The following is a 26601-nucleotide window of genomic DNA, read 5'->3' on the forward strand; positions in this document are numbered from 1 at the left end:
GTTTGGACTCGCCCGCTGCTTGCAGCGCGGGGGGAGCCCGGGCGAGCCCATTAGCTGCACTGCGGGGGGGGAGGAGAAACACCAGCCGGCAGGGGCTGGGCGCATGCGCGGTGCGGGCACCGCGGCCGCGCGCAGTAACGCACCCGCCCTCTCCCCCGGGCCGCGCGCGCCGCCATCTCTCGCGAGAGGCAAAGCGGCGCGAGAGCCGGAAGCGCCGCCCCTCGCGGCCGGGGGCACTCGGAGCCATCGCGGCTGCGCGGGGCTGGAGCGGCGCGTCCCGGCCGCGGCTGCCGGGAGGTACCGGGGACAGCGGGGCGGGCGGCTCCGCAGTGGGACCGCCCGGGCTGTGAGGGGGCCCTGAGGTGGCCTCGGGCCGGGCCGGGCTGTGGCGCTGCGCTCGTCCCTCCGCGTAACTGGTGGCGCAGGGCCCGGCCGGGCGAGCCGGAGCCTCAGGCCGGGAGCGGTTCGCCGGTGTTCTTGCGGGAAAGGGGCGGCTCGGGCGGGCCGGGGGCTCAGCTGAAACACCGCTGCCGTGTGGCCCCGGTTACACCCGAGGAGACAGAGCCCCGGAATGGGTTACAGCGGTGGTGTCCAGCCTCCCTGCTCAAGCAGGGTCATCCCAGAGCGTGTGGCACAGGACTGAGTCCAGACAGTTCTGGAATGTCTCCATTGAGGCAGACTCCAAAACCTCTCTGGGCAACCTGTTCCCGTGCACAGTTTTTGCTCATGTTCTTTCTCACGTTCAGGGGACACTTCCCATGTGTCAGTTTCTGCCCATTGTCTCTTGTCCTGTCACTTCATTCACCAAGATGAGCCTGGCTCCATCTTCTTGGCACCCCCCTTTAGATATTCATACCCACTGAACCTCGTGCCAATGAGTGCTCTCTCTCGAATGCATTCTGTTGTGTTTAAACAGTTGTCTTCATCACAGAATCACAGAGGGGGTTGGACTGGAGAGGACCTTCAAGATCATCTCATTCCACCCCCCTGCTGTGGGCAGGGATGCCTTCCACTAGGGCAGGTTGCTCAGAGCTCCATCCAGCCTGGCCCTGAACACTTCCAGGCATGGGGAAATGGTTGAGGGCTGCACATGAGGATTCACTGCCTGCACATCCTGTGCCCAAAGTGTCAAAGCTTATGCCAGGAAAAGGAAGATAGGGGTCATGATTCTTTAGATAAATAACTGGACTGTTGGTTGTGCATCTGCTCTTACATTGTGAACAGATGCTCTTGATTTCATTCAGCATGTTTACAGAAAGTGATAAAGCAAGAAAACTTGGTGTAAACTTTAAATGGGTTATTTGAAGGTGGAAAAGGAAGTGTGACTGGCTCCTACAGAGCATTTATTCACATGTCACTCTTCCTTCACTTAAAGCATTATTTATTTGTCTCTTTAATGCAGCACACTGATAAGATTGCACAGCTTGTGATCCTGCACTGTCATTTGAGTTCAGCATCAGCTGCCTTTTTTCTGGTCCCTGCAAGATGCCAGCAGCCCTTGCAGAGAACAGCCAGGTTATCTGTGAAGTATGGGCCAACAACCTGGAGGAAGAGATGAGGAAAATTCGGGAGATTGTTCTGAGTTACAGCTACATTGCCATGGTAAATGTTTTATACTTGACCTAATTGCCTCAGTCAAGGGATTTTTGGGGTTGTGGACTAAGTTGATTCTTGGGTGAGAAATGATTTCTCTGTACCCTCAGTCAATCTGAACTAGAAGAGCTGAAAAAATAAAAAGCTGTTTGGTAGCTTTCCAGAATTTAATACAAGCAGTGTTGAGTATGGGTTGATTGAAAGAAGGGGAGGATAGAGACGAACTTAAAAACCTGAATTTGTTTATATTCAGCTATTCATAGTGTATTAGTTTGTGCAACAGGAAAATGAAACAAATCACTACTGGGTTTAAATCCTTGTTTTTCCACCAGTGTGTTTGTCCTTTGAATGTTTTTCTCCATTTGATTATACAAGATGCCATGGAACTGGAGGTCAAAAGGCCTGCAAGTGACTGCTAGCCAGCTGGGCTGCCTCCTTTCTAATGAGGGCAGATGTTGATTCTTAGGGAAGAAAAATATTCTGGCTGTAGATAAGACAATATGTTCAGAAAGCTTTATTTAAGAAGAGCATAATCTCCCCCAGGTGGGAGGAATCTCCTCCTGCCCTCACAAGTCTGTATCTGCTTGGCAGCACCCCAGTGTGTTAGATAAAGAACTGGTTTTAGCTGTGATGCTGTAAGTTCTGCCAGCTCTGCTTAGGAGCACTGAACCTCAAGATATGAAAAGTCCTCATTAAAAGCTTGGCAAAAGACAGGTGCCTTTGCAGTGTGGGATTTTGGTGTCAAATTCAGCTGTGGAAGTGAACATGATTTTTTAATATTTGTCAACGGGAAATGAACTTTTTGCTTTTTTTCAGTCTCACTGAAAGTGTTCTTAGAATTTGAGTGACTGTGCTGTAAGAGCAGACAGACAAACCTCTTGGGCAAGGAACAGATTGTGTCAGGTGCACAGCACTGGGTTTGTTGTGAAGGATTTTGTGTGCAGTCAGTAGAACCTCAGTGACCCAATCTGGGGGTAGAAACAGTATGGCAGTTTGGTGTTCAGCAAAGACAGCACACAGTCACTGGCTGAGGGAGAGGTTTTTCATCTAAAAGGAGGTTTTTCATCTAAAAGGAGGTTTTTCATCTAAAAGGTGGTTTTTCATCTCAAAGGTGGTTTTATGTCTAGAAGGTGGTTTTACATCTAAAAGGTGTTTTTTCATCTAAAAGGCGGTTTTTCATTTAACAGATGGCTGCTGTTGTTGAGGTGTGTTTGACTGACAGTGGTTTTTGTTGATGTAGGCACTGACTGTTCCTCAGAAGCAGTGAAGGGTTTCACTGTCTGGGCTGTCCTAACAGAGTGGTAATAGTGCCTCCTAAGAGAATCCCTGGTGAAGCTCAGTTTTCCCTTGTGTGCCAGGACACGGAGTTCCCCGGCGTGGTGGTCCGGCCGATCGGTGAATTCCGCAGCTCCATCGATTACCAGTACCAGCTGCTTCGCTGTAACGTGGACCTGCTCAAAATCATCCAGCTGGGCCTGACTTTCACAAATGAGAAGGGGGAATATCCTTCTGGCATTAACACCTGGCAGTTCAACTTCAAATTCAACCTCACGTGAGTCTTTGGCGTTGATTTCCTGTTCCTTCTGCTGGAGTGATGCTTTCCTTTGGCAAATACCGGGGTCCATGTGTTCATCACTGCTGGCTGCTTCTGAGCAATAAGGATTCAGATTCTAGTACTGACTATGTGGGAGCCTATTTTGGAGTGCCAGGAGTTAACAGTGTATCTGGAATCAAAGCCATGCAAAAATTCTATCCTTATTACCCTTACTCTTGATAATTTTGTATGCCTTTTTTTTTTTTTCTGGAACACTGTTTGAAACTTCATATATATATCTATGTAAAACTCCATCTCTTTCTGCTAAAAATAAATGGATGTGCTGGTCTCATCAAAAAGAAAAAGACCTCTTTACAGATCCATGCTTAAGTATAAGCTGGGATCTAAAAACATGTTGGTGTAATCATCACATCTGTTCAGGAGAATGAATCTTGTTAAATGGAGTGTGGCAGTTCTTGTCTCCTGCATACTGTAATATCCTGGGTTGCAGCTGAAACAAGTTTTATTATCCCTTCCCCTGTAATTATAAAGATAAACTCAGCATAATTACCACTAGAGCTGTCTGGAAATAAAGAAAGGGTTTATCTGGCAAAACCACATATGTAGAGAAAATCTATTTTTATGAAACTGTCGTTGGAAAGCATTACAAAAATTTGTAGCTACTATGTGCAGATCATCCAGTTCTTGACCCCAAAAGTTGCACTATTTACTCCACAAATTTGTGAGCCTCTTAGAGGTATTGGAATCAGAGTGGAGTCGTTATTGCTGTGTGATCATTTCATTTAAATGAGTTATCATATTGATAGAACTTGGCTCTGTGTGTTTCCTCCCCCTCAAATGACACAAACCAGTAAAGAAGTCAGGTTCCTGCTCAGCTCTCCACCAAGCACATCATTCTTGTCCTGCTTCCTGAGTCAAGGATGATGCAATTCTGTTCACTCCCAGAGATGGAAGTGGAGGTGCTGATAAGGTGCTACATGCTGTGGAGTGAAAAGGAAAAATGTAGACAGGAGTGATGGTCAGTGCTTTAGAGATGCACATCTTCCTGTTTGGGAGAACTCCCCTTTCCTCTGGGCCTCATCTGAGGTGCTCCCCTTCACCTTGCAGGAGGGACATCGTTCAGAACAGTCAGTTATGGAGCTGGAATCTTTGGAATTTGCACTAGCAATGGAAGTGTTAACTAGTTATGATCACAGAACAGCTTGTTATGGCTGTAGGAGGCTGCACTAGTAGTGTTGAAACTGAGCCAGTTTGAATTTTCTAGAGAGACAAACTGGACCCAGAAGTATCCTACTGGTTTGTCCAATTCTTGACATGGTGTGGGGAGAATTTCTCTAAAATGAGCTTGTCTTGGCAGCACCCTGAGTGCAGACTTGCTTTTTTGTTTTTCCTTCAGGGAAGACATGTACTCTCAGGATTCCATAGACCTCCTTGCCAGCTCTGGGCTGCAGTTCCAGAAGCATGAGGAGGAAGGGATTGATACCCTGCATTTTGCTGAGCTGCTGATGACGTCGGGGGTCGTCCTCAGTGACAGTGTGAAATGGCTGTCCTTCCACAGGTGGGTCCAGGATGCTCACTGACCCTGTTAAATCTCTTCTTAATTCTCTGCATTTTTCATGGAGATTGACAGATTTTAAGGAGAAAAATTAGCAGTCCTGCAGTTCTTAAAATAAACTCCAAGATATGAAGGCCAAGTTTAAGAAGTAAGGACACTTCATGGTGTGACTTCCTGACTGCTTGTGAATCCTTTTGCTTTACAGTCTCCCTCTCTTGAAGAAGTTGAAATATGATTTCTGCACTTAGTAAATGCATTGTAAAGGATTTTGTTTCTTCTTCCTTACAATGTTGGTGGTGCTCTGAATTTCCACCTGTGTGGTTAAGATATCTTGTAGCATTTCAACCAACTTGATCAGGAAGCCTCTGGTCCAACATGGTATCACAAATGAAAGGACTTGCCAACACCTCCTTCTCTCTCAACAGATACTTGCAGGGTTTCTTTCTTCTCTGTATTGCCCTTAGCTACAGAAATCTGCACAGTGGGGCAGAAATGTGTATTCTTCCCAATGGCTTAGCTGTTCGACCAAAGGCATTTTTGGGGAGCATCCCCAAGTCCTACATTGACATAGAAAATCAGTATGAGTTCTGGCTGAGATCTAGAGTTTTATGAATGTCAGAAAATGTTGAGGCTTGAAAGGCACGCAAGTAAAATTCTGTTGAAAAAGGAGGTACTGGTTAGTACCTTGGGTTATAGGTACTGCCTGCTTACCTGGTTTCTCTGTGGTTTTGTTTTCAGTGGTTATGACTTTGGCTACATGGTGAAGTTGTTGACAGATTCCAGGTTACCAGAAGAGGAACATGAATTTTTCCACATCTTAAACCTTTTCTTCCCATCTATCTATGATGTGAAGTACTTAATGAAGAGCTGCAAAAACCTCAAGGTACTTTTATCTCCCCAGCAAGCAGGTGATGAGTATCAACACTGCACATGTACAGGAATACAAGTGGCAGAACTGCTGCATACGTTGTCTTAAAATGGGAATGTGTATAAAAAGAGTGACAGAGAAGCACCTGAGACACAGTTTGTGTCTAATGGATACTGCCCTCCCCAGTTTCAGACTTCCCAATATGTTTATCATAAAGGGGACATTGCCACAGCCTTCTGGTTTGTGTATCAGAGGCTAATTATAATTCAGCATATTTATGTTTCCTGTGCAAGGGTATTTCTTTTACATGAAATACTCCATGACTTGATGAACTGGTAAGAGGGTTGAAAGTAATTTATCTACTGAATCACAGCCTTGAGTCAGGGGAGGGAAAGGCCCAGCATGTGTAACCTATGAATGTACCCACACTTATCTGAAATATCTGCAACAGGAAAAGAAGGCACCTAAATTTGAGAAGAGTTATTTGTGCCCTCTTGAACACCATTTCCCACTGTGTTTCACTCACAGCTGGAGGGTGTGTACTGCTGGGATCTGCACTGGTTCATCATACCCTGTTTGTCCTCACGTTTTGGAGAAATGTGGCAATTTTGGCAAGAGAAGAATCTTCCAAAATAAAATCTCTTCTGTTCTCTTGGCAGGGTGGCCTTCAGGAAGTGGCAGACCAGCTGGATTTGCAGCGAATTGGACGACAACACCAGGCAGGATCAGACTCTCTCCTCACAGGAATGGCATTTTTCAGAATGAAAGAGGTACTGCAGTGTTCTTCCTTCTCCCCTTCCTGTCCATAAATGTCAACATGTATAATGTGTTGTTTGTTTTGGTTTGGGATTTTTGAGCCTTGTGGCCATCACACTTCAAACTATCAAGAATAGGAATTGCTGATATTGGCACAGACTTGCTCTGTTTACTTGCCTTTCATGTGCTTATTTTAATTTGTACACTCCATCTTGGAGGTGGCTGATTTCAAAGGAGCTGTTAATTAACATTGGATGTTTTCTTATTTAGAGGCACAATTAAACAATAGCTGTTTCTCTTCTTTTTTTTTTTAATCTGCAGTTATTTTTTGAGGATACAATTGATGATGCAAAGTATTGCGGACGACTGTATGGCCTTGGCACAGGAGTGGCTCAGAAACAAAATGAAGATGTGGACTCAGCCCAAGAGAAAATGAGCATTTTGGCCATTATCAACAACATGCAGCCGTGATGAGCGGTGCCCCTCAGCAGAACATGTTTACCATTTTGGCAGCTGCTGTCCTCAACCATTTTCCCTAAACAGTGTCTCAAACAAAAAGCATCTCCAGTACACAGGCTGCACCAAGCCTTGCAGTTTTGCTGAAGAGCTGCATTTTCCTTTGAAACCCCGAAGAGTTGACTGATTTCCTAATGCCAGCATTTGTGGTTTGCTATATTTTTAATACCAAGGGCAAAGGACAGAATCTACTGTGTATACCTCTGGTTTTTTCCTCTTTTTACTGTGCAGAATCTGCAAGGAAGATTTACCTGTAGAATACTGGGTAGAGCTGAGGGTTGGGAAATGCAGTGAAAATGGACACAGACACGCACGCAAATTTGCAATTTGTGTTTTATAAAGCTTATTTTAAAACTTCTGCATGTTGTGAGGGTGACAGCTTCACCTCATGTGTTGCTTATTTTATCTCTGTCTGTGGAAATTGCTCCCTTTGATCACTGCAGAGGTTTGGGAACGGATGACATTAAAAATGATCCTTGCAGCTAAAAATATTCAGAGATTTGCTTTAACAACAGAGGGAATGGAGATTAATGGAGCTGATTTGATCAGTGCTCCTTAGTTTCTAATTCTCTGTTACTGCTTTGACCCATGCTAAGCCTCAGCTTTGTTCTTACGGGTATTCAGGAACTGTTCTGGAAATACATTGAGGCCCAAAAGTTCACCTTTGACAGGGGATTGGACCAATACTATGACTTCAGTTTTCTTCAAGTTAAACCTACAAATTTCATTCATCTCATGCAACACAACTAGGTCAGCATGGACAAATACTTGTTCCTCTTCTCGCCCCTGCTTCTCCAGCCCCTAATTTTACAATATGCTTAACAGGTAAAACAGTGTTTCTGATTTTTTTTCCTGAGTTTCTGGGTCTTTTTCATTATAAACACCTGAAAAGTAGTTAAGAGGATGAAGAACTTGGGATTCTGACTTTGAAAGTATTTTTTTTAACAGCTCTGTAATGACATTTCTTAAAAGAACAAACCCTTTTGGACATGTCAAACTTAAAAATTTTTAAGACTTTGTCTGGCATTTTGAGCAAGCTTAATCCAGTATTAAAGAGTTGAGGTTTAGAGCTGGTATTTGAAATGTTTGTAAAGACTAGTTTTTATTTTTTGTAAAATAAATTTTTTTAAACCAGGCTTTGTTTTGGATTTTCCATCAAGCACTAGAATTTCCACAGTTGAGGCTTTGGAATCTGAATTTGGGACATATATGCCTGAAGATGCTGAAGTTTGTTTCCTTTACCATTTATGATGTGCTCCTGGGGTAGCTCTTAGTGAAATGTCTTTGGAGTTTATTGTACAGTAGCTGGGGAAAGCTGAGCTGAAGAGCTCTGGCAGAGCTGTGTTCTCCCCCTGCTGCTCTCTCAGCACAGCTCAGTCTGGTGCAACATTCCTGCACTGCAGAGTGGCCACTGAAAAGGGACAAACCTGTGTGTGAAGTTTTCTGCTCCATCTAAACTCCAGTGGTTGCTGCTCTAAGTGCAGGAAGGCAGTTTGGTTAAGCACTGGCTCCCCCGCCTGGTTTTCAGGTGCTTTGTGCAGAATTTAGCAAATTCCAGTTGGTGGCAACACTTCCTCTGTAATGTGTTCAATCAGTGATCTTGTTTCAGTCTAACCCCTGGCTTTCACCTGCTGCTCTTGAAGTTGTTCTGAGGCTTTACTCAGCTTGAAGCAGGAAATCTGTCAAGATTAAGTTTGCATTTTGGCTGGAAAAATCTGGAACAGCTTTTGATCTAAAAATTCATCACTCCTTTTAATTCTTTACTGTACTTGAAACTTTCTAAATTCATGATGCACACTTTCCCCCATCAACTTTTTTTGCTGCATTTAAAACCTTGCTTCTAAAAATGACTAAGACAGATGCTGTGTTCACTAAGGCTTATGCCTTGTGCTTTTCATAGAAATCACTTTTTCTAACAAAACCTCTAAGTAAGCTGTAAGACTTTTTCAAGGCTGCAAAATCCAGAATTGGTTTTGGTACTTTCTAGAATAGCAGCATTTTAGAGAATTTATTTCTACACATCAAATGAAATACCAATTCATGGTGATAGAAGACTTTATTTAAAGGAGAGAAAATAAACTCACAAAGCTTTTAAGAACAATACTGGCCTAAGGGTCAGTTTGCTTACAGAAACCATTGATTTCCTGAGGGCAGCTACTCTTCCTCCTCTGAAGAGTAGCTGAAAGACTACACAGCTGCACAAAACTTTCTCTTGCATTTAAATAGCAAGAGCTTTCATTAGCATAGTGTCCAACAAATTAAAAAAATACAAAAATCAGTTATAACAGTTCACTCTACTGCTTTTCAGTTTTCTAACAGTCTCCTTAAATAGGTATCAGTGGATGAGCACAAGTGGATGTGTATAAACCTGGCATTTTGTATCAGTAACAGCCACAGCCATCAAGAGAAGCCTTCACTTGAAGAAAGAGCAGCCCTAGTGTTCAGCAGCTGGAGGCAGCTCAGGGGAGACAGTTTGGTCTCCACCTGTCATGTCAAGAAGCTCCTGCCAGCCTTTTGGTAAACACCAGCAGCACCGTGTTTCCTAAGGAGAGCCAGAGCCTCTTCCTGCAGCTCAGCTGGACACTGGGATCCAAGGTGAAGGAGCACCAGGCAGCACTCCAGCACGTCAGGGAAGGGGAAGACCTGCAGAAAAAGGACCATGAGGTGATGTCTACAGTTTATATTACAGTTGTTCAACATAATCAGGCAGCTGTCCAAAGACACTGCTTTGTAGCACTCTCAGAACAGCCAGTCACAGATGCATTTTCTGTTCACATTTATCCAGGTTTGCCCCTTCTTGCCCAATCACCATGGTTACATGTTTTTGAATGTGTGCTGTGTACTTTCTATAGTTCCTAATTCATAAAGGCCATTTTATAGTTTAAATTTTTGATTTCATTGTTTGTAAACTTCTTTCATACATAAGTAGCAACAGATTACTCAAAATGCATGGGATGATCCATACAGGAGATCTCATTGAGTTCCCCCACACAGCAGCTTTAGCTATGCTTTCCAACTGCATGGGCAAAATTATTCTTGAGAGAAAAGCACCACCCTGCTGCCATGTGTCAGTTCTCTCAAAAGTGCCACAGGATCACAAGGAATGACACTGCTCCTTTCTGTATGAAAGGGATTCTGTGATAAGGCTGCCCTTACAGAATGACTTTTTTCAAAACTGCAATGGCTCTTCTGAAAACTTACCTTTAAATTGTCAGGGAATTCAGCTAATTTCTGCTTTGCTTTCAGAAGCTGCTTTGTGAGCTCAGGGAGTGTAACTGGTTCCTTTCCTTCATCTTTGCTGTCAAGAGAAGAGCAGGTGTCATGAGTAACTCCTTTGTTAGGTGACTGTGTAGCCTCCCTCCTGGACAAGGAGCACAGGAGAGAACTGGCCAAGTGTTTTATGCTCTAGCTCACTCCTGCCAAAGTCCCAAACCAACATTCAACAAAGAAACAGAACCCTTAGATCATGCTTAGCCTTTTCATTATCCTCCCTTTTTCAAGCTGTCCCGTTTATTCACTGTTACAACACCTCATGCATCACAAAACTGTTCAGCTGCACTGAGCTTATGCATGTGGTGGTTGAGCCCAGGGGAAATGCAGGATTTCTGAGCTGTATATTCAAGTATTCCTGGGTGATGGGCTGGAGATTAGAGGCAGTCTAGGCAAAACAAGAAATTTCCTGCACAAACACACAAAAAAGCAACACTTTTCAACACCCATCCCTGTGCTGAGTCTTACCCATTCATCTGGTTGCTGTCAGAGCTTGGCGTGTCTGATTCAGTCTCTGCGCTCTGTTCCAGGTTGCTTCCCTGGGTGTTTCCATTTGTGTTCTCCTGGAGATTGTTCCTCTGCTGCTGATGCTGGCGGATCATTTCTGCTAAAGTCTCCTGGACCTCAGCTATGTCTCTCTGGGTGTTCTGCAAGGCAGCCATCTCTTCTGAAAGGAGCACTTGGCAACCCTTCAGTTTTGACTGTCTGTCTGCCACGTCAGCTGAATCAGTTCTTGAGTCGTTCTGTGTCTCACCCTTGGAAACCTCACTTGTACTGCAGAGGTTTTCACCCATCTCAGCTGCAGTTTGAACTGCTTCCTCAGGGCATGGGTCACCTGAAACACAGCTCTTCTCAAGAGCTGTCTGCTCACTGGGACCCAGCACAGCCTTCTGCAAGCCAAGGGACTCTTTGGGTGGGTTCCACCACAGCTCATAGAGCAGTCTGTAAGCCACAAAGCCCTCCAGACTCCTGCAGGCATCCAAGCTCTGAGAATTTGTGCTGTCCAGTTTCTCTCTCAGCTCATCACAGCCTAAAGATGATAATGAGAAAAGGATTACAAATAGTTCATGGAACTTTCCAAAGACAATAAGCAGATCTGGTAAATGAACCAGGAAACCCTGGAAACCCAAATCAGGGATTTACTCAGATGCTGGCAGAGCAGTACATGAACTATGAAAGCAAAAACATCTTTGGCATCTTTGTGAACAGAATACTCTGTTCTAGCTAAAATGTTCTTATCAGCTACAGCAAATTTCCTTTGTCTCAAGCTGCAAAACACAAGAGTCACATAATCACAAGCCACAAACTAAATGCACTGCACAACCTAAAGAGAATGAAGGACAAGTTGAGTATGTGTTGCTGTGAAATGAACACAGCATTCCAATGTGTTCCTCACAGAAGAGAATTCACTCAGTTTCCTACATCACTCACACCAAGTGACACAGCTGAGCTTCCTTCCAGTGTCAGGAATTTTCACTGCCCAGTGGCCTTTGCACTAGCCAAATTCCACGTTTCCACAGACATGCCTATGTCTTGAACATTATTTAGCCTTGGAACATTACTGGACACAGTTGTGCTGGCAGGAAGGAGCCCTGTCCGTGCCAGAAGAGACACAAGGAGAGACTCACCCTCAGGAAGGATGATACTGCAAATCTCCTGCATCAGAGTGAAATTCCCAGCATCAAAACTGCGGGTCACAGCCCCAAGAATACTCTTCACTGCCTCATCCCACACACCCAAGTGACAGCTCAGGGCTGCGAGGGTCAGGTCATGGGAGATATGGAAAAGCACCTAAAGGAAGCACCAGAGCACAGTTAATAGTTTAGTGACAATGCAATTTACACAGTCTGCTTCATGCAGGAGATAGAGCATTTCTACTTCACCTGGAGCTGTAAAAGCAGCCACTGTGCTTGCCTGTGTCTTAGTAAACAGATGAGAAGGGGGAGCAGTGATTCACTGGGGTCAGAGAAGAGCTGCAGGAGCACCAGTCTATGGACAGACCTTGCAAACTGTTTTGACAACAAGCAGCCCTACCTCCCCAGCAGTCCAATACAAACTCCAGAATCAGTGCTGAGACTACTCAGCTCTGTCAATGACTCCCACCCAGCACATCTCAGTGACCTCAGTGCTGATCCCCACACCCCATGTCAGTTCCTACCCTGCACAGAAACAAACTGATGGCTACACAAAGCTGTCCCAGCAGCTGATCATCTCTCCCCCAGACTAAAACCCCATCCTGCAGAAGGGTGCAGACATCAGCTCCCTGGGAATGGCTGCTGCAACTCCACAGAGTGGCTGGGTTTACTGCCCATCCCCAAGCAAGGATTTGTGCCTGCACAGATCAAAATCCATTTACCTGCTTTGGGTGAGTGTTGCTGGTTGAAGGAGGATGCTCAATCCTGTGAAGCTGCTCCTGTGCACAGGTGGCTTTTTCAGTGGTGTCCATGCCCAGCACATTCTGCCACACTTGTGTCACCATGTCAAAAAACGGGGCCTCTCTGTTCAGCTCCCAGCTGTGGTAACAGGGGGGCACGAGGCTCTTCCGCTCACAGGGATTCCTCTCACTGAGGCAGCTGCAGAGCAGCTCGTTCAGGCAGAAAACCAGTCTGTGTCCCTTTAGCAAGGAGGGGAAAAAAAAACCACTGAGCTGTTGCAACCATAAAAACAAGCCCTTGCTGACCACAGCAGCCAGAGTGACTTCAGAACATCATGCCTGATCTTGGTGACAGAGCCTAAGGGAAGTCAGAAGGAAACCTCAGAGCAAGCCAAGGTAGACACCTGCTCAGTCCACAAAAGCATTTCAAATCTAAGCCTCCAGCAGCTGGACTTCCAGTTGGCTCATTTGTTCCTATAATGTGAACAGCAAATACTTCACTTCTTTGTTTTCATGATCAGTATTACACTTAAAAGAATCCCACTTTTCTCTACAACCTCTCATATAACAACAAGCACAGGGTCTACACACTTCTACACACTTCCCCACCATGACCATTGCACAGGGTCATTCCAATATACTCCTAGAATATTTTGAAGCAAAACCAGCCCAAAGGACCACCTGTGGACTATTAAAAAATGAGAACTGGTGCCAAGTTATGTCAATCTGGAGAGACAACACTGAAGAAGGTGGAAAGGACCAGACTCACAAATAAAGTTTGATGCTGCTGAAGGACTTCCTGAGCTCCCACCCAGTTCCTGGATAACAGCAAGTCTTGGGCACATCTCAGAGACAAAGTTGTTGACAACTCCTCCTCCCCAGATATCAGAGCAAGCTCAGCAGCAGTTTTAAGAGATGCCACGTCCCCCTTTTTTGACAAGACTTTAACTGCATCATAGGGTGAGGAAGCTCCCAAATAACTGAAAAAGATAAGAGCAAAACAAGTTGATTGGTACTAATAATTTTAAAGTTGTGTTGCAACACAGTAGCACAAATACCCAAATGAAGATGACCCTGGATTTTCCACAGGTTCTCAACAAAGTTTACTACAGACATAAGGTGAACAATCTGATGCACAACCACAAAAGGAAGTCACACAGCCTTAAAGTCAAGACTGAAATCTCTGGTGGTCTGCATGCCACACATGGCTTGGATGAGCAATAAAACTAAACAGATTCAGGAAATAAAGGTTATATGCAGCTCTTTGTCCCTACTGCATTTCGTACAAATCCTTTCACAAGTGTGATACCCACAAAAATGCCAGAACTGAAATCAGCATCAAGCAGAGGACACTACTTCAGCCAAAATATTCCAAGGGGTATTAGTAATTTTGGTAGTCACAAAGTTAAAACACTCCAGCTGGAGCAGGATAACCCAATGACCAGGATATTAGCTAAGGCTTCAAGAAACTCAAGGTGAACTACTGCACTGAATGTTTCCAGTGGAAAGGTTGGAAATCTCACACGGTCTTTTTGTAGACAACCTAACCTTAGCCTTGCTAGACTAGTTTTCAAAAACTTCCAGTAATGTCTGTGCAAAGAGATGGCTCTACTTGAATGTGGCATTTGGACTTTCTGCTCTGAACTGCTCTGTGGAGCTTCTCTTCCCACCTACATTAGAGGAAATTGAGTGAGATCAGGCTCAGAAAGCACCTCAGACAACCAACGACCAGACAAATTAACAGATTTCAGCTGACACAAAACCAAGAACCTTCTTTGTTTGAGGCATGGAACCAATTCTGCCTTCTCCCCAGTAGCACTCACCATTTGGCAGCCATGGAATAATGACCATCTTTCTCCAGCAGAGCTGCCCAGCTGGTGTAGAGGTCCTTCAGAACTGGATCTTCTGGTCGCAGCCTGGCCTTGGCCATCACAATTGCTTCCCTAATGCACACAAGGGAAACCAGACAGAAGAGCTCATCTGTGTGCAAAGAGCGAAACCAAAATGCTCAATCTACCCCACAAAAAACCCCCAAGATAAAGTGCTAAACATAAACAGACAGCAACCTGTAAAAATTGTTCACTTTCAGGAGCTCGATAGCCTCATAGACTTTGTGGATGGACAGGAGATGGGAGGCAGCCTTCACATATTGCTCCTGAAAACACAGCTGCTTGGCAAAGGCTTCCACTGTCCAAACCCAGGCCTGGTACCCAACTGCAAAAGAGAAGGCAACACCATTGGAGGCAGTTTTATGGCTGGGAGAATTCCTGGGTGATACCATCACTGGTTTCTTCAATATCCACCTCTTCTCTGCCCCAGGTCAGTTTCTACTTCTTAGCCACCCTAACACAAGTCAATGAAGCAGGGCAAAAACTAAGGCTTCAAGGTGACTGCAGGACTTCACTGCCAGTGAAGTAACTTAAAAGTATATTTAAACCAGCAGCAAGCTGTAAGGACTGCTCATCATATCACAAAGGACTAAATCCTGAGTTTCTGTCCAGAACCACCAGAATGAGGGGACCCTTGGCAGCCAATTCCACCAGTTCATGTGGTGCCAGAGCAAACATACCCATGGGTGACATGGCTACGAGCTGGTCTGTCAGCTGTCCCCTCTCAGCAGCTGCCTGGAGGACACCTTTCATGTCTCCTTTCCACAGCATGAGCTGCTGGAAGAGCTCTGCATGCCCATTCTCCAAGTGGTGCTTTCCTGTTGGAAGCAAACACACTTTCCATCAGCGTGAGTGCAACAGCAGCATTTGTCACAGTAAAATAGCTTGGCAAAAGGGAAATCATTCAACCTCAAGATAGTTTTTACATCTTTCAGATGTAAACCTGCCCTATCTGGGAAAAAAGATGTATATTCTTCTCACACATAGCTTCATTTTAATCCTAGACTGTAATCCACAGTAAAGAAAACTCAAGCATTTTTCCCAATTTGTTTTCTACTTGAATATAACAGTTACAGTGGACACATTCTTTATGCCACTTACCTTCCATATCAATCATCTTGTGCAGAGAATCCCTGTCTGTGAACAGCCCCAAGTGGATGGAATCCTTGAGGTCAGGGGACACATCTTCATTATTATCTAAACCAGGTAAGAAGAATGAATATTTAGGATTTAACACAAAGCTGGGAACAGCAATGTGCCAAGCCACAGTACCCCTCAAGTGCTGGCAAATACTTCTGTCCTCTACTTTCTTTTCTGAACAGCAGATTTCATAATTTGCTGGTCAACACTCAGATCTAAGTTTGATATCACACCAAGTCACACTCTTTGATAAAGGTGAGGATTTAAAAACATGTGCTGTGGTTGAAGTCAAGACCCTGAACACTTGATTTTGAGTACCTGAGAGCACCTACCCTCCAAGTATTTTATATTGGTACCTTTAGTTTTCAGACATGCAGCCAGCCTCAAGCAGTCCTGATGCAATTCCTCCTTTGATCTGTGATCCATTAATGTGCTGAAGGGCAGAATAGAACGAGGCCTCCTCTTCTTCAGAGAGGCATCAGGAGCTGAAAAATCAGACACATTTTAGTCACTGCTGCTGAAGTTACAGCAGAACTCCTCAATTTATTTCAAAAGCACATTTTTCTTTCTCTGGCATTAATTTGGTGTCACATTAGGAAGGGAAGCTGCAGTCAAACAAGTCTAGAGTGGGGAACTCTGCCTTGATACAGGATTGTTAAAAACCCTGGAACATACTAACTTGGTTTCTCTTTAGGTGGATCCTTTTTCACAGGAGCAGCTTTCTGGGTCACAGAAGGCTTTGGCAAGCTGAATGAAGAATAATCACATGCAGGTGAAGATGTATCCCTGGACACTGGAGTCAAGTGATTTAAAAAAAGGAAAAGCAATGAATGGAAATGCACACAGAGTAATTCACATATTCACATTCTGTTACATTAATTTTGAAATAGACAGAAACCAAGCTTTGCTTGTCATAGAACTTAACAGCTTTTGAGAGAAAGGAACTATCAAGAAAATAAGAGAACTGTCAGAAGGCTAAATGAGATGTCAAGAGACACCAATGAAGATCCATCAGTATTATAAGATTTACCAATGCTGATCAAAAATGACATTGTTTCAATGCAGTAATTCTGTCCATGAGACCAGAATCTTGTTATCTAAAGACAGTTAAGTCCCAAACTAGTTTAGAAAATTATAAAAGGCATTCCAGAGCCTTTTTCCTTCAAGTGGACAATTTCAATAAAACCAAACAATGAGAAAATCTGCATGAAAATTAAACTTGGTGATGCTCTGAGGGATAGGAAACATTGAAGTAAGAGGATTTGATTATTACCAGTCACAGAGACTTTATCAGCCAACTCTGCCTCCTGAGCTTCTTTTTCTCCTTCATGGTCTGACACTCCATTTTCCTCCAGCAGCATTTCCTTCATGCTGTCATCTCCATTCACGGCATCATTTGCATCCTCCTTGCCTGGACTCTTGCCTACAGGCTTTTTCTTCTTCTTGGCTTTAACTTTTGGCTGTATACTTCTTTTCTTCTCTAATTCTATACTCTTTTTGCCTGTAAAAGGTGCAAATTTTAGTGTATTTATTTTAGTGTATAGCCCATATCTCAGGATCAACATTTACTTTCCTAGTAAAGACACTCAATTCAAACCTAGACACAGTTTATTCCTGAAGAGGAAGAGGCAGATTTGGAACTCAGCACAAGAATTTGCATCATTTCAACATGGCACCTCCCACATTCTCAGCTCCAACATCACCTTCAGGGAAGATCTTTTGAATACACTCACCTTGAGGAGGCCGTGTGTGCTCCTGCTTGGAGATGTGCCATTTGTGAACAGAGAAATCATCTGCTCCTGTGTAAACACAATCTGCATCCACTGGTGACCACTGCACACTCAGCAGGCGGCCCTGGTGCCCTCGGTAGTTGCAGAGAGGCTCCTCCTTCATCACATCCCACACCTTGGCAACAAGAAAGAAATCCAATTATTCAAAGTCACTTCTGCACCTAATACTCTGCATTTTCTCATCATTTGTACAGGTAGGAATTTCTCTTTTGGGATTTTTCAAACACCAACATGCACATAGAGAAAATGCAGGGCTTCCTTTGTTTGCACTGATACAGCTGCACAATATTTTTCTTTTCTAAGGATCCAAAAATGCTAATATGAAAACCTTAATGACTGGACTTATAAATCAATTCACAAATCACAACATAATCTGCATATCAGGTATCCAGAACCAGCAGATGGTTAGCAAAGGTAAACTTGCAGTATTTCAATAGTTTATCTCACAAAAACAAGTTTTGCTCTTTGATAGATGTGGAATGGATGATTTAAAATACAATTCTGAGGTGCTTTGGACCATACCTGTGCAGTGCCATCATAGCAAGCAGACACCAATCTTCCCTCGTGGTGAGGACTCCAAGAAAGACTTGTGATTTTAGCTGTGTGCCCAGCCAGAGTGCGAAAAGGCTCAGTTATTGTCAAAGGATTTTCTGAAGAGTTCTCTGAAAGAAAAAAGAAAAACTATTAAGGAAGGTCAGAAAGACAAAACAGAAATAAACAACAACAAAAAAAAAAGATGCCAAGATTTGGAATATAATCTGCAAACTGTTACCTACAACACTCTTCAGATTATGGACATAAATGGTGGCATTGACGGAGCCTGAAGCAATCAAGTAGCTCAGCTCGGGCTGGGTGCCGTGCTCGTGGTGCCAGCGAATGGCATTGATCAGTTTGTGATGCTGCTGGATGGTGCAGAGCAGCTTCAAGTTTGGTGCCTGAAATATTTCAATTGAGCTGAAATGTAAGAGCAACAGTGTAAGAATTTCAGTAGTTGGGGAAAATGGGAACTTTTTTGTTGTACTGTACGAGCAGAATTGCAGCATGTGAATTAAGAGTAACTGAGTTTGTGCTTTCTGGAGTCAACTCAAACCTTGGTTTCACTGATTAGCAAAAGTCCATTTCTACCATGAGTGGATCCTTAAAACAGAATTTAATGTGATAATGAGGATCCTCTATGCCAAGAGCAGCTACAACAAACAACAGCAGGAAATGCTGTATTATCATAATTCAAAGATCAAAGACAAACCAGGGCAACAAAAAGTACTTTTGCTCCACCACAGTGACTGCAGTCAAGATCAGCACTGACATCACCTTAACCCCCAGGTGGGACATACCCATCCTCATTGCCAAGAGCCAGGAGTTTGCCATCTGGTTTCCAGCTGACCTCTGTACGTGCAGGCAGCTTGTGCTGCAGAAAGAAGATACAATTATTGCCAAAAACTCTTAAATCTCTCTCACATACATTCAACAGAGCAAGGCTGGCAGCTGGACAGAGCTGCAATTAGTCTGCAAAATGAGAAGTCATAACAATGTCCACTGCTTTTGTAGCAGTGACATAAACCTGAGCAATTAAGACTGAAATTACTGATGTAAGAACCAATGATTGGTGTTTATTGTTGTTTAGTTCTGAGAAATATTTTGAAGTTTTGTCTGGATTCCAGTAGGACATTGGTGTTTCATATCCTTACACTCCCTGGAAAGCACCAGACATTGCAAGCAAATTCTTTCACACTTCAAAAGAAACCAAGTTTACTTTTAGTTATCCCTATTCATCTGAATTCAGAAAAAAAAAAGGCTACTTACAATTACAACTCAGTTACTTAATATGATCATTCCAATGCCTCTGACATTACTCTCTTAACCCCCTGAGTCTTTACTCAAGGAAGAAGCCAAAACCCACCTGATACAAATCAATACCCCTGGACTGACTCTAATTGACTTGAAAGATCTGAAGATCCAGCCCACTTCATTTATTTTATACTTTCAATTTAGAAATGACTGATCACAGAAGATACTCAGTGACCACCAGCCACTCTGCACTGGCTGCAGCATAAATGGCAACAGCCTCCTGCAAAATCATGATTGCTTTTAATGAAAAATTTGTTTTAAAAATTCATGGTTGAAGCAAGGGAATTAAAGGAGTTGGCGTCAACTCATGCATGCCCACCACTAAGCCAAGATATATTCAGGATTATCACTTCAAGTGCTTTGAATCTGGAAATCTCCTAGTATTTTAAACAGCCACACACAGTTTTAAACTCAAACTTTATCACCCATTTACCTTTCCCATGTAAATCATAATGTAGAAAATGAAGCAATTGAAGCCAGAAAAAGATGTGCCATGTTGACACCAGGATAAAACAAATACCAACCACCCTCTTCAGACACAAATATATAAACTCTTTAAATAGTTTGAGTCAGTGTCACTGAAGTTCATCTGTGGAGACTGAGGGGTTCAAGTTTTTTGTTACAGATACATCAAAAAGGCAAAATCAGAAACTTACAACTACAGGGCCATGGAAACTCTGGCATGGTTACTATGAATCCATAAAACCCCTCAAATTCACACTCACTTTGATTGAATTGGTGTCTCTGATGACTTTGTTGATGTCATTTGCTTCTCCGTTAAGCTTCCAGGGATTGTGTTGAAAAACAATTCCTTCTCCAGCACAACTATATAAAGTTACAGAGGGCTGTTCATTTTCATCTCCTATCCAACAGAGAAAAAGAGCTAATTACACTCTGTTCTTCATCACTCTTCACAGAGCTAATCTCTCCCACTATATATCAAAGCATTATTTCCAAAAGCAATACACATCCTTCAATTGCCTGTGGTCCAGCAGCAGGAAATTCTCACAGTACAACCCTCTAAAAGGGACTCTCTTTTCTACCAACAGAACCCTCATAGCACAGAAACAATAAAATTCCCTTTAAATTTTGGTCCCTAAAAGAAAAAAAAAATCCAAATTGTGTAAGAAGGGCTAAAGTTCAAATGGCAGAAACTCTGGAAGCTGTATTTGATTTCAGGCAATTGCTGCAGGAAGCCTGTGAAGTTCCTGGCCTGTAACATCCTGAAGCAATCCCAGAGGTGTGGGGCTCTACTCAATCCTATTTCCTGAAGGTACCAGAATTCACAAACTACAAGAGTTTGTAGCCTTGCAAAACTGTTCAAAGTTCCTCAAACAGAACACATTCTTTGCTCCAAAGGATTGCCACCACGCAAATGGGGCTCCTTCTCCTAAGGAGGGAGGGAATAGCAGCTTCCTGGCATCTGCGTGCTCTGCATGGACATTCTGCTTTGTCACAAGGTGCTGGAAGACTCACCAGAAATCAGAGGAGGAGTTGGAGGACCCCAGGCTAATGTGTACACTGTCTTCTTGTGGTAAGTGCTGGAGATCTGAGGTGGCTTGTTCTTAGCACTGGGCAGGAAGATAGGGAAGCAGGGACAGTCAGATTTCAGCAAATGGAAATTAAAACAAGATAAAATCAAAGCAACATATCTGAGACACCAGGTGCTCTAACATTCTAAAGCCATGGCTCAACCAAGCTTTCTTTAATATCTCCTGTAGGACACTACTAAATTGTAACATAATTGTCCTGGTGACCTTCCCCTCCCTGCTGCTCCTCCTTCCCTGAAAATGTCTTTCTGGATCAAGTCTTCCTGAAGTGATGCCCTCCCACAGGTCATCTCTGGTCATGCCATTCAATTTACCTTAAAGCAAGTTCACTTTACAAGCTTGCAAACGTAATACAAATGAAAAATGTACTGAAAATCCACCTGTTTCACTAATTTGCATTTAATCTCACTCATCTAACAGCAAAGGTATCCCTCAGGAAAGACCACACCAGCCCTGACTGGTAGCACACCAGCAGGATCTGACACTAATGAATTTGAAAGCTACTTTTTTACCTGCTGGACAAGGTATCAAATATCCCAACTTTTCCATCATCTGTTCCAAAAGCCAAGGAGCCTTCCTTAGTTGGATGCCAGGATAACTGTAAGAAAAATGTAAAGAGACACAAAATTATCTAAGTTACAAACACTTTATTGCTAAATAATAAAAAAAGGAAAATGCTGAAACTGATGTGCAAGGACCTTATATCCCCCCTTCCAACCACAGCCACTTGATTTGATCACTCTGCTCTGAGTATCAAAGACTTTCTCCCTTCCAGTTATGATGGGATAAGATGCAAGGGACTAAAGTCATCAAGGTGTTATTTGATACCTACATTGCAAAACAGAAATAGCTGCCAGCTATTTAACCAGGCAGTAGCTTTTGACCAACCAGTGGTTAAACCCCAACTGAAGACACCTGTGTTGGCTGTATTGTTTTTTTTGTATCTCTCAAGCTTCCTTCAACCAGTTAAACCCCAACTGAAGACACCTGTGTTGGCTGTATTGTTTTTTTTGTATCTCTCAAGCTTCCTAGCAGAGCAAGGACAACCACAGGTGAAGCAAGGAAGAATCATGAAGGAGGATAAAAGTGAAAAAGTAACACAACAGCCAGCTGGACTTCAGCTTATTTCCAGTAGATATAAATGCAAGCTTCTAAGATTATAAATAGGTCTAAAAAATTGTTGCCCGATTCTAAAATTTACAGTATACAGAAAGAATTGAGTATAAAATGAACAAGGCTTTATCTCATTTTAGTTGGGACAAACCTTCAGAATGCAAGAGAGAGAAGAACATCCTTAAAAAAAATTGAGTGAAAAGAAGCTATATTGGGGGGAACAAAAGGAATCCAAAGCACACTTACTGCTGTAACCTTGGACTTTATGCTTTGCCAGAAGGTTTTAACATCATAAACGTTGTTGATGGACAGAGTGTTCCACACTCGGATCATGCTGTCCCCGACCCCGATGGCGAGGCAGCCTGTGTCCACGGGGGAGAAGGCAAGGCTGTAGACAAACCCTCCAAGGGAGGGCAAAGTCCAGCTGCACTCCAGAGTTGACAGATCCCAGCATTTCACCTGAAGAATATTTGAGGGACAAGGAATGGTTAAATACTGAGTGACTGACAGGACAAGAAAAAACAAAGCAGAAGTGAAGTGAAGAATCAAAGGGTCAAATGCAAGGCTTGGCAGGATGAGATCTCCACCCAGAGGATTCCCTGTCACAGACAGGGCTGCAGTAGAGCTGCAAGACTGGAATGGACATAATGAATTTATTTCACTAAGTTTTTCTCCCAGTTTCAAAACAGGAGACACTCTGCTGCCTGTAAAAGACCAAAGATTGAAAAAAGACCTATAAAAAATAGATGCCTTAGTTTCTACAAGTACATTATTTTAAGAAGGAAAATCAGGTTTTTTAAAAGTGAACTATAGAGGAAAAGAAGTGGAAAACACCTTTCATTAAATGTTTACTATTCAACTCCAGAATGTCATAAGCATTCACTGCACCATGGTAAGAGATTGAGCTTACAAACTAACAGAAACATACACAACCTGTGCTCAGAACAAATGGTAGGAAGTGATGTCATAAAATGCTAAAATAAACCCACTTCTGGAGAAAAACTGTGGCCTAAAAGGATTAGTCTCAGTCAAACTGCATTGTACAGGCATTCCTATGCTAATTTTTTAAATGGTTCTTACATCTCTGTCCATTGAAATGGAAAAAAGGAGCTCTCTGTCTTGGTGCTTCACAGAACTGAGATTGAACACAATTCGGGAGTGGTTTTGTCCTTCTGAAGATCCCAGAAGAGTCCACTTGCGTTTGCCAGGCTGGGTCAAATTCCAAAGGAGCAGTTCTCCTCTGCAAAATTGAAATTAATTTAAATGTTTCACTTCAGAACAACACAGGCCCTATATCGACCATATGACAAATATACAGCAAGTATACAGGAGTAATAGATTCTGCAGACATCTGTAAAAAGCTACACACTCAAACTCCACCTGAAAACTGCCATTTTTTCCCAGTAGATTGGCAAAACCACAATTAGTGCTATCAGCAGTCAATACTCAGATTGTTGGACAAACAGTAATTTTCTCCACGTCTGAACTTTAACTCTAGGCCTGTTTTCTCCTGTAAAACTGGAAAGAAAGGAAGAAGGGGGGGGGTCTTTTCTATTCAGCATTTCCTTCAGCAGGAACAAATGGCTCTGCAGCTGCTGCTGGCTGTCCCACTTACCCGAAGGCACTGGAGATGATGTCTGAGGGGTGGCCAGCAGGCCACAGGACAGTCAGCCAGATGCGCTCCTTGACCGCCGGGTCCACGGCCCCTCCTCGCCTCTTGGTGGGTGGCAGCTTCAGAGTCATCACACCTGAGGGAGCAGGAGGCATCACTGCACCTCACACATGGAAACTCTCAGGGTCTCAGGTTGGAAATGCAAGATGTGGCTGAGCGTGTGTTCTATTGCATCTGTCAGAGGTGGGGCAGTTATCCTCTGGTAACTGGGCACTTTTCTTTATCTCTTCCACAACCCATCCTCCCTCTGGAAAATATCTTCTGTTCATGCACAGTGTCACTGCACAGTCACATGCACAGTGTTCCTGCATGGCTGATAAAATTCCATCATCCCACTGGGAGATGCTCCGCCCAGGGGGAGGAGCCAAGCATTCCTACCTGGACACAATCTGAGGCTTGGAAGACCACAGCAGCCTCTTCCAACTGGATTCCCAGAAGAAGACCAAGCCCATCTACAGCACCCCTGGACCTTCAGAGGAAAACTCCCGCCTTGTCCAGGATCCCTGCTCCAGCAGAACCAGAGCTGGCACTGCAGGAGGGCTGAGCCACCATGGAATGGGACTGTGCCACCACCCTGACCCACAGGGTGCCAGGTCCTACTCTGACTCTGCCAGTGTTTTGCATTAGTGCATTTTAACTTTTTTCCTATTAAAGAACTGTTATTCCTACTCCCATATCTTTTCCTGAGAGCCCCCTAATTTCAAAATTATAACAATTCAGAGGGAGGGGCTTTGCATTTTCCATTTCAAGGGAGGCTCCTGCCTTTCTCAGAGGACACCTCTCTTTTCAAACCCACACGAACAGATACAGGAGTCCTGTGAATCTGCAGCTTTAATTACATTCCCCATGCTTTCAGCACACAAAGACTATTTGCAATTCAGGAGTTATTTCACCTTGTTACTGTTTCTCTCTTACTTACTCCTGCCTCTGGTACAGCTCCATATCCGTATGGTTTGATCCTTGCTTCCAGAGGCCAGGTAACAACCCTTCCTCGTGGCTGTGTCCTGGGTCAGCTCCCCGTTTGAAACCCTGCCTTCTTCTGAAGGAGCTGCTGAACACCATTGAAGTCATGTTATTATGCTTTAAAAATCCAAGCTTCATAAAAATGAGCTGAAAATTATACTGGTTTGTATCAGAACATATTTTCTTGAACTGATCAGTTGATTAGCTAATTACTTACCTTCTGTAAAAAATTCAGTCCTCTGGAAGGACATTTACATGAACTAAAAGTTACTCCACAAGTTGTTAATCGTGTTCACCTACCCTGGAGCTCATCCTGCCAAGCAGGTAACCTTTCTTCCCCAGGCACAGGGCACCAGGCCAGACAATGGATTTCATCCTCGTGGCCTCTCAGCCTGTGCACAACTTCTCTCTTCCTGCTGATATCAATTATCACCACCATGCCATCCTTGTAGCTGAAAGCAGAGATTTAAATTAATGAAGGCACCCTTGGATGCTTGTGGAATAATATCCAAGGTGATTTACAAGCTCTTTCCAGGGTCACTATCACCCTATTAGAGAGAAGCCAGGCTGGACCATTACACTTTAACAGATTTCTTCGCCTTTGCAGGTTTATCAAATCCAAATGTTATTTTTAATTTGTTTTACTCCAAAACTAAAAGAACAGCCACCAAGACCTCCTGAAATTTATTTTTCAACCATGTAGCAAAACCTCACAATTAAATTCTTGCAGATGAAGAGTGGAAAACAAAACATAAGGAAAATAAAACATGAAGTAAAGAGCATTTACCCAATGGCCACCAGGTTTTCATGGTGAGGAGAACAGGTGAGGCAGAACACTGTCCTGGGCTCTGGGAAGAACTGCTGGCTGTCATTTCTGTTGTGCCAGTAACAAACAATGACACCTTTCTCATCACCAGTCACAATCAGATCTTTCACAAGAGGGGACCAGTGCAGTGCTGAGATGGCATTCTGAAGAGAGAGCATTGGAAAGGTTTAGAGCCGTTTTACTGCCACCTAACACAGAGCAACAGGCAGGAAATCATCTCTGAGCAGTGCCCAGCTGTTGTTTTGATTTTTTAAAGCTTTTTGATGTTTATATTTTTGTAATGAATTTTCTCAAATACTTTATGTAAATAACTTATTGTTTTGAATTCTTTTATAGAAGAGAAATTTGACAGATTGTTGGTTTGTCCAGTGTCATTGGAGAGGTGCCACTGTCACCCTCCAATCCACTGTCACTTTTAGTAATCTATAAATGTTAGAGTCAGAAATTAAAAACGCCTTCTTTACTTCAAGAGAGCAGCGTGTCCACGCTGTTATTTCGTGTCCTACAGCAACACCCAGCAGCGCTGTGGAGTGTCCCCGAGCGCCTCTGCTCCTTCAGGCTTTAGAGGACGGGTGGAGCTGCTGATGCGCACTCCTGAGCCGCAGCAACTCCTCAAACACGCCCTCAGCCTGCCCTGCGGCCACAGCAATCTGCTGAGCTCATTTCAGGCGAGCTGGGCTAAGCAGCAGCGAGTCCAAGCCGCGGGCTCGGTGCTGCTCGGTGCCAGCAGCCGGGACGAGCAGCGCCCACCACACCGGGCCTGGAACTCGCCTCAGGGCAGAGCACCTCGCCGTGCCGTGAGCGAGCCCAAACCCCCCGTGCCCGTGCCCGTGTCCCACCTGGTGCAGGCTGTACTCCAGCACGGGCGACAGGGTCCCGCTGTCCCACACCCTGACGCTCCCATCGTCCGAGCTGCTGGCGCAGCGCCCGCCGTGCCCGGGGCAGTGGCAGAAGGCGAAGGCGGAGATGCGGTCCGTGTGCCCGAGGAGCTCCCCTGCAGCCAGACAGACACCGTCACGGCCGCCCGCATCCCGCCGTGGCCCCGCAGGCCCCGCCCGGGCCGGGGAAGGCTGTGACCGTACCGTAAAACGTGGGCGCGCCGGCGGCGACATCCAGCAGGCAGACGCGGTGCCTCGCCGCGAAGCCGAAGAGGCGGCCGTCGCTGCTGGCATCGCTGCAGCGGCTGCTGTACCAGTTGGGGGAGGCGGGCAGCGCCCGCACCCCTGTCCCTGTCCCCGTTCCCGTTCCCGTCTCCATCCCCGGCCCCGCCGCCATCGCCCCGGCTCCCCCCACGCGCTGCCGCCGAGCGCCGCGCACGCCGCC

The 26601-nt window shown here is 44.3% G+C and overlaps 2 protein-coding genes across 4 annotated transcripts; one reads left to right on the top strand and one right to left on the bottom strand.

The window, feature by feature from the left end:
* The first annotated feature begins 178 nt into the window (after positions 1 to 178).
* CNOT8 (CCR4-NOT transcription complex subunit 8) lies at positions 179 to 7978 on the top strand. 2 transcript variants are annotated; one of them, XM_039701718.1, is made up of 7 exons: positions 179 to 297; positions 1403 to 1602; positions 2952 to 3145; positions 4545 to 4706; positions 5442 to 5586; positions 6231 to 6341; positions 6649 to 7978. In XM_039701718.1, exons 2-7 carry the CDS (start codon positions 1486 to 1488, stop codon positions 6796 to 6798), a joined length of 879 nt encoding a protein of 292 aa, XP_039557652.1. In that variant the 5' UTR covers positions 179 to 297; positions 1403 to 1485; the 3' UTR covers positions 6799 to 7978. The 2 variants fall into 2 exon arrangements, with proteins under 2 accessions (XP_039557652.1, XP_039557653.1); XM_039701719.1 differs by having other exon boundaries at positions 218 to 293.
* Positions 7979 to 8880: 902 nt separating this feature from the next.
* GEMIN5 (gem nuclear organelle associated protein 5) lies at positions 8881 to 26596 on the bottom strand. Of its 2 annotated transcripts, none has more exons than XM_039701347.1 (28): positions 26361 to 26596; positions 26118 to 26272; positions 25240 to 25421; positions 24753 to 24904; positions 24409 to 24537; positions 23433 to 23565; positions 22898 to 23057; positions 22064 to 22276; positions 21217 to 21302; positions 20631 to 20725; positions 19880 to 20016; positions 18641 to 18714; positions 18079 to 18260; positions 17829 to 17968; positions 17250 to 17421; positions 16790 to 17017; positions 16196 to 16309; positions 15873 to 16001; positions 15478 to 15573; positions 15057 to 15194; positions 14554 to 14701; positions 14311 to 14430; positions 13257 to 13467; positions 12470 to 12727; positions 11742 to 11904; positions 10582 to 11143; positions 10045 to 10141; positions 8881 to 9486 (listed from the first exon to the last, which is right to left on the bottom strand). In XM_039701347.1, the coding sequence occupies exons 1-28, from the start codon at positions 26551 to 26553 to the stop codon at positions 9331 to 9333; spliced, it is 4623 nt and encodes a 1540-aa protein (XP_039557281.1). In that variant the 5' UTR covers positions 26554 to 26596; the 3' UTR covers positions 8881 to 9330. The 2 variants fall into 2 exon arrangements, with proteins under 2 accessions (XP_039557281.1, XP_039557280.1); XM_039701346.1 differs by having other exon boundaries at positions 24409 to 24540.
* Between the last annotated feature and the right edge of the window lie 5 nt (positions 26597 to 26601).

Source organism: Passer montanus, unplaced genomic scaffold (assembly GCF_014805655.1).
Source record: "Passer montanus isolate IOZ18808 unplaced genomic scaffold, ASM1480565v1 scaffold15, whole genome shotgun sequence".
Lineage (NCBI taxonomy): Eukaryota > Metazoa > Chordata > Aves > Passeriformes > Passeridae > Passer > Passer montanus.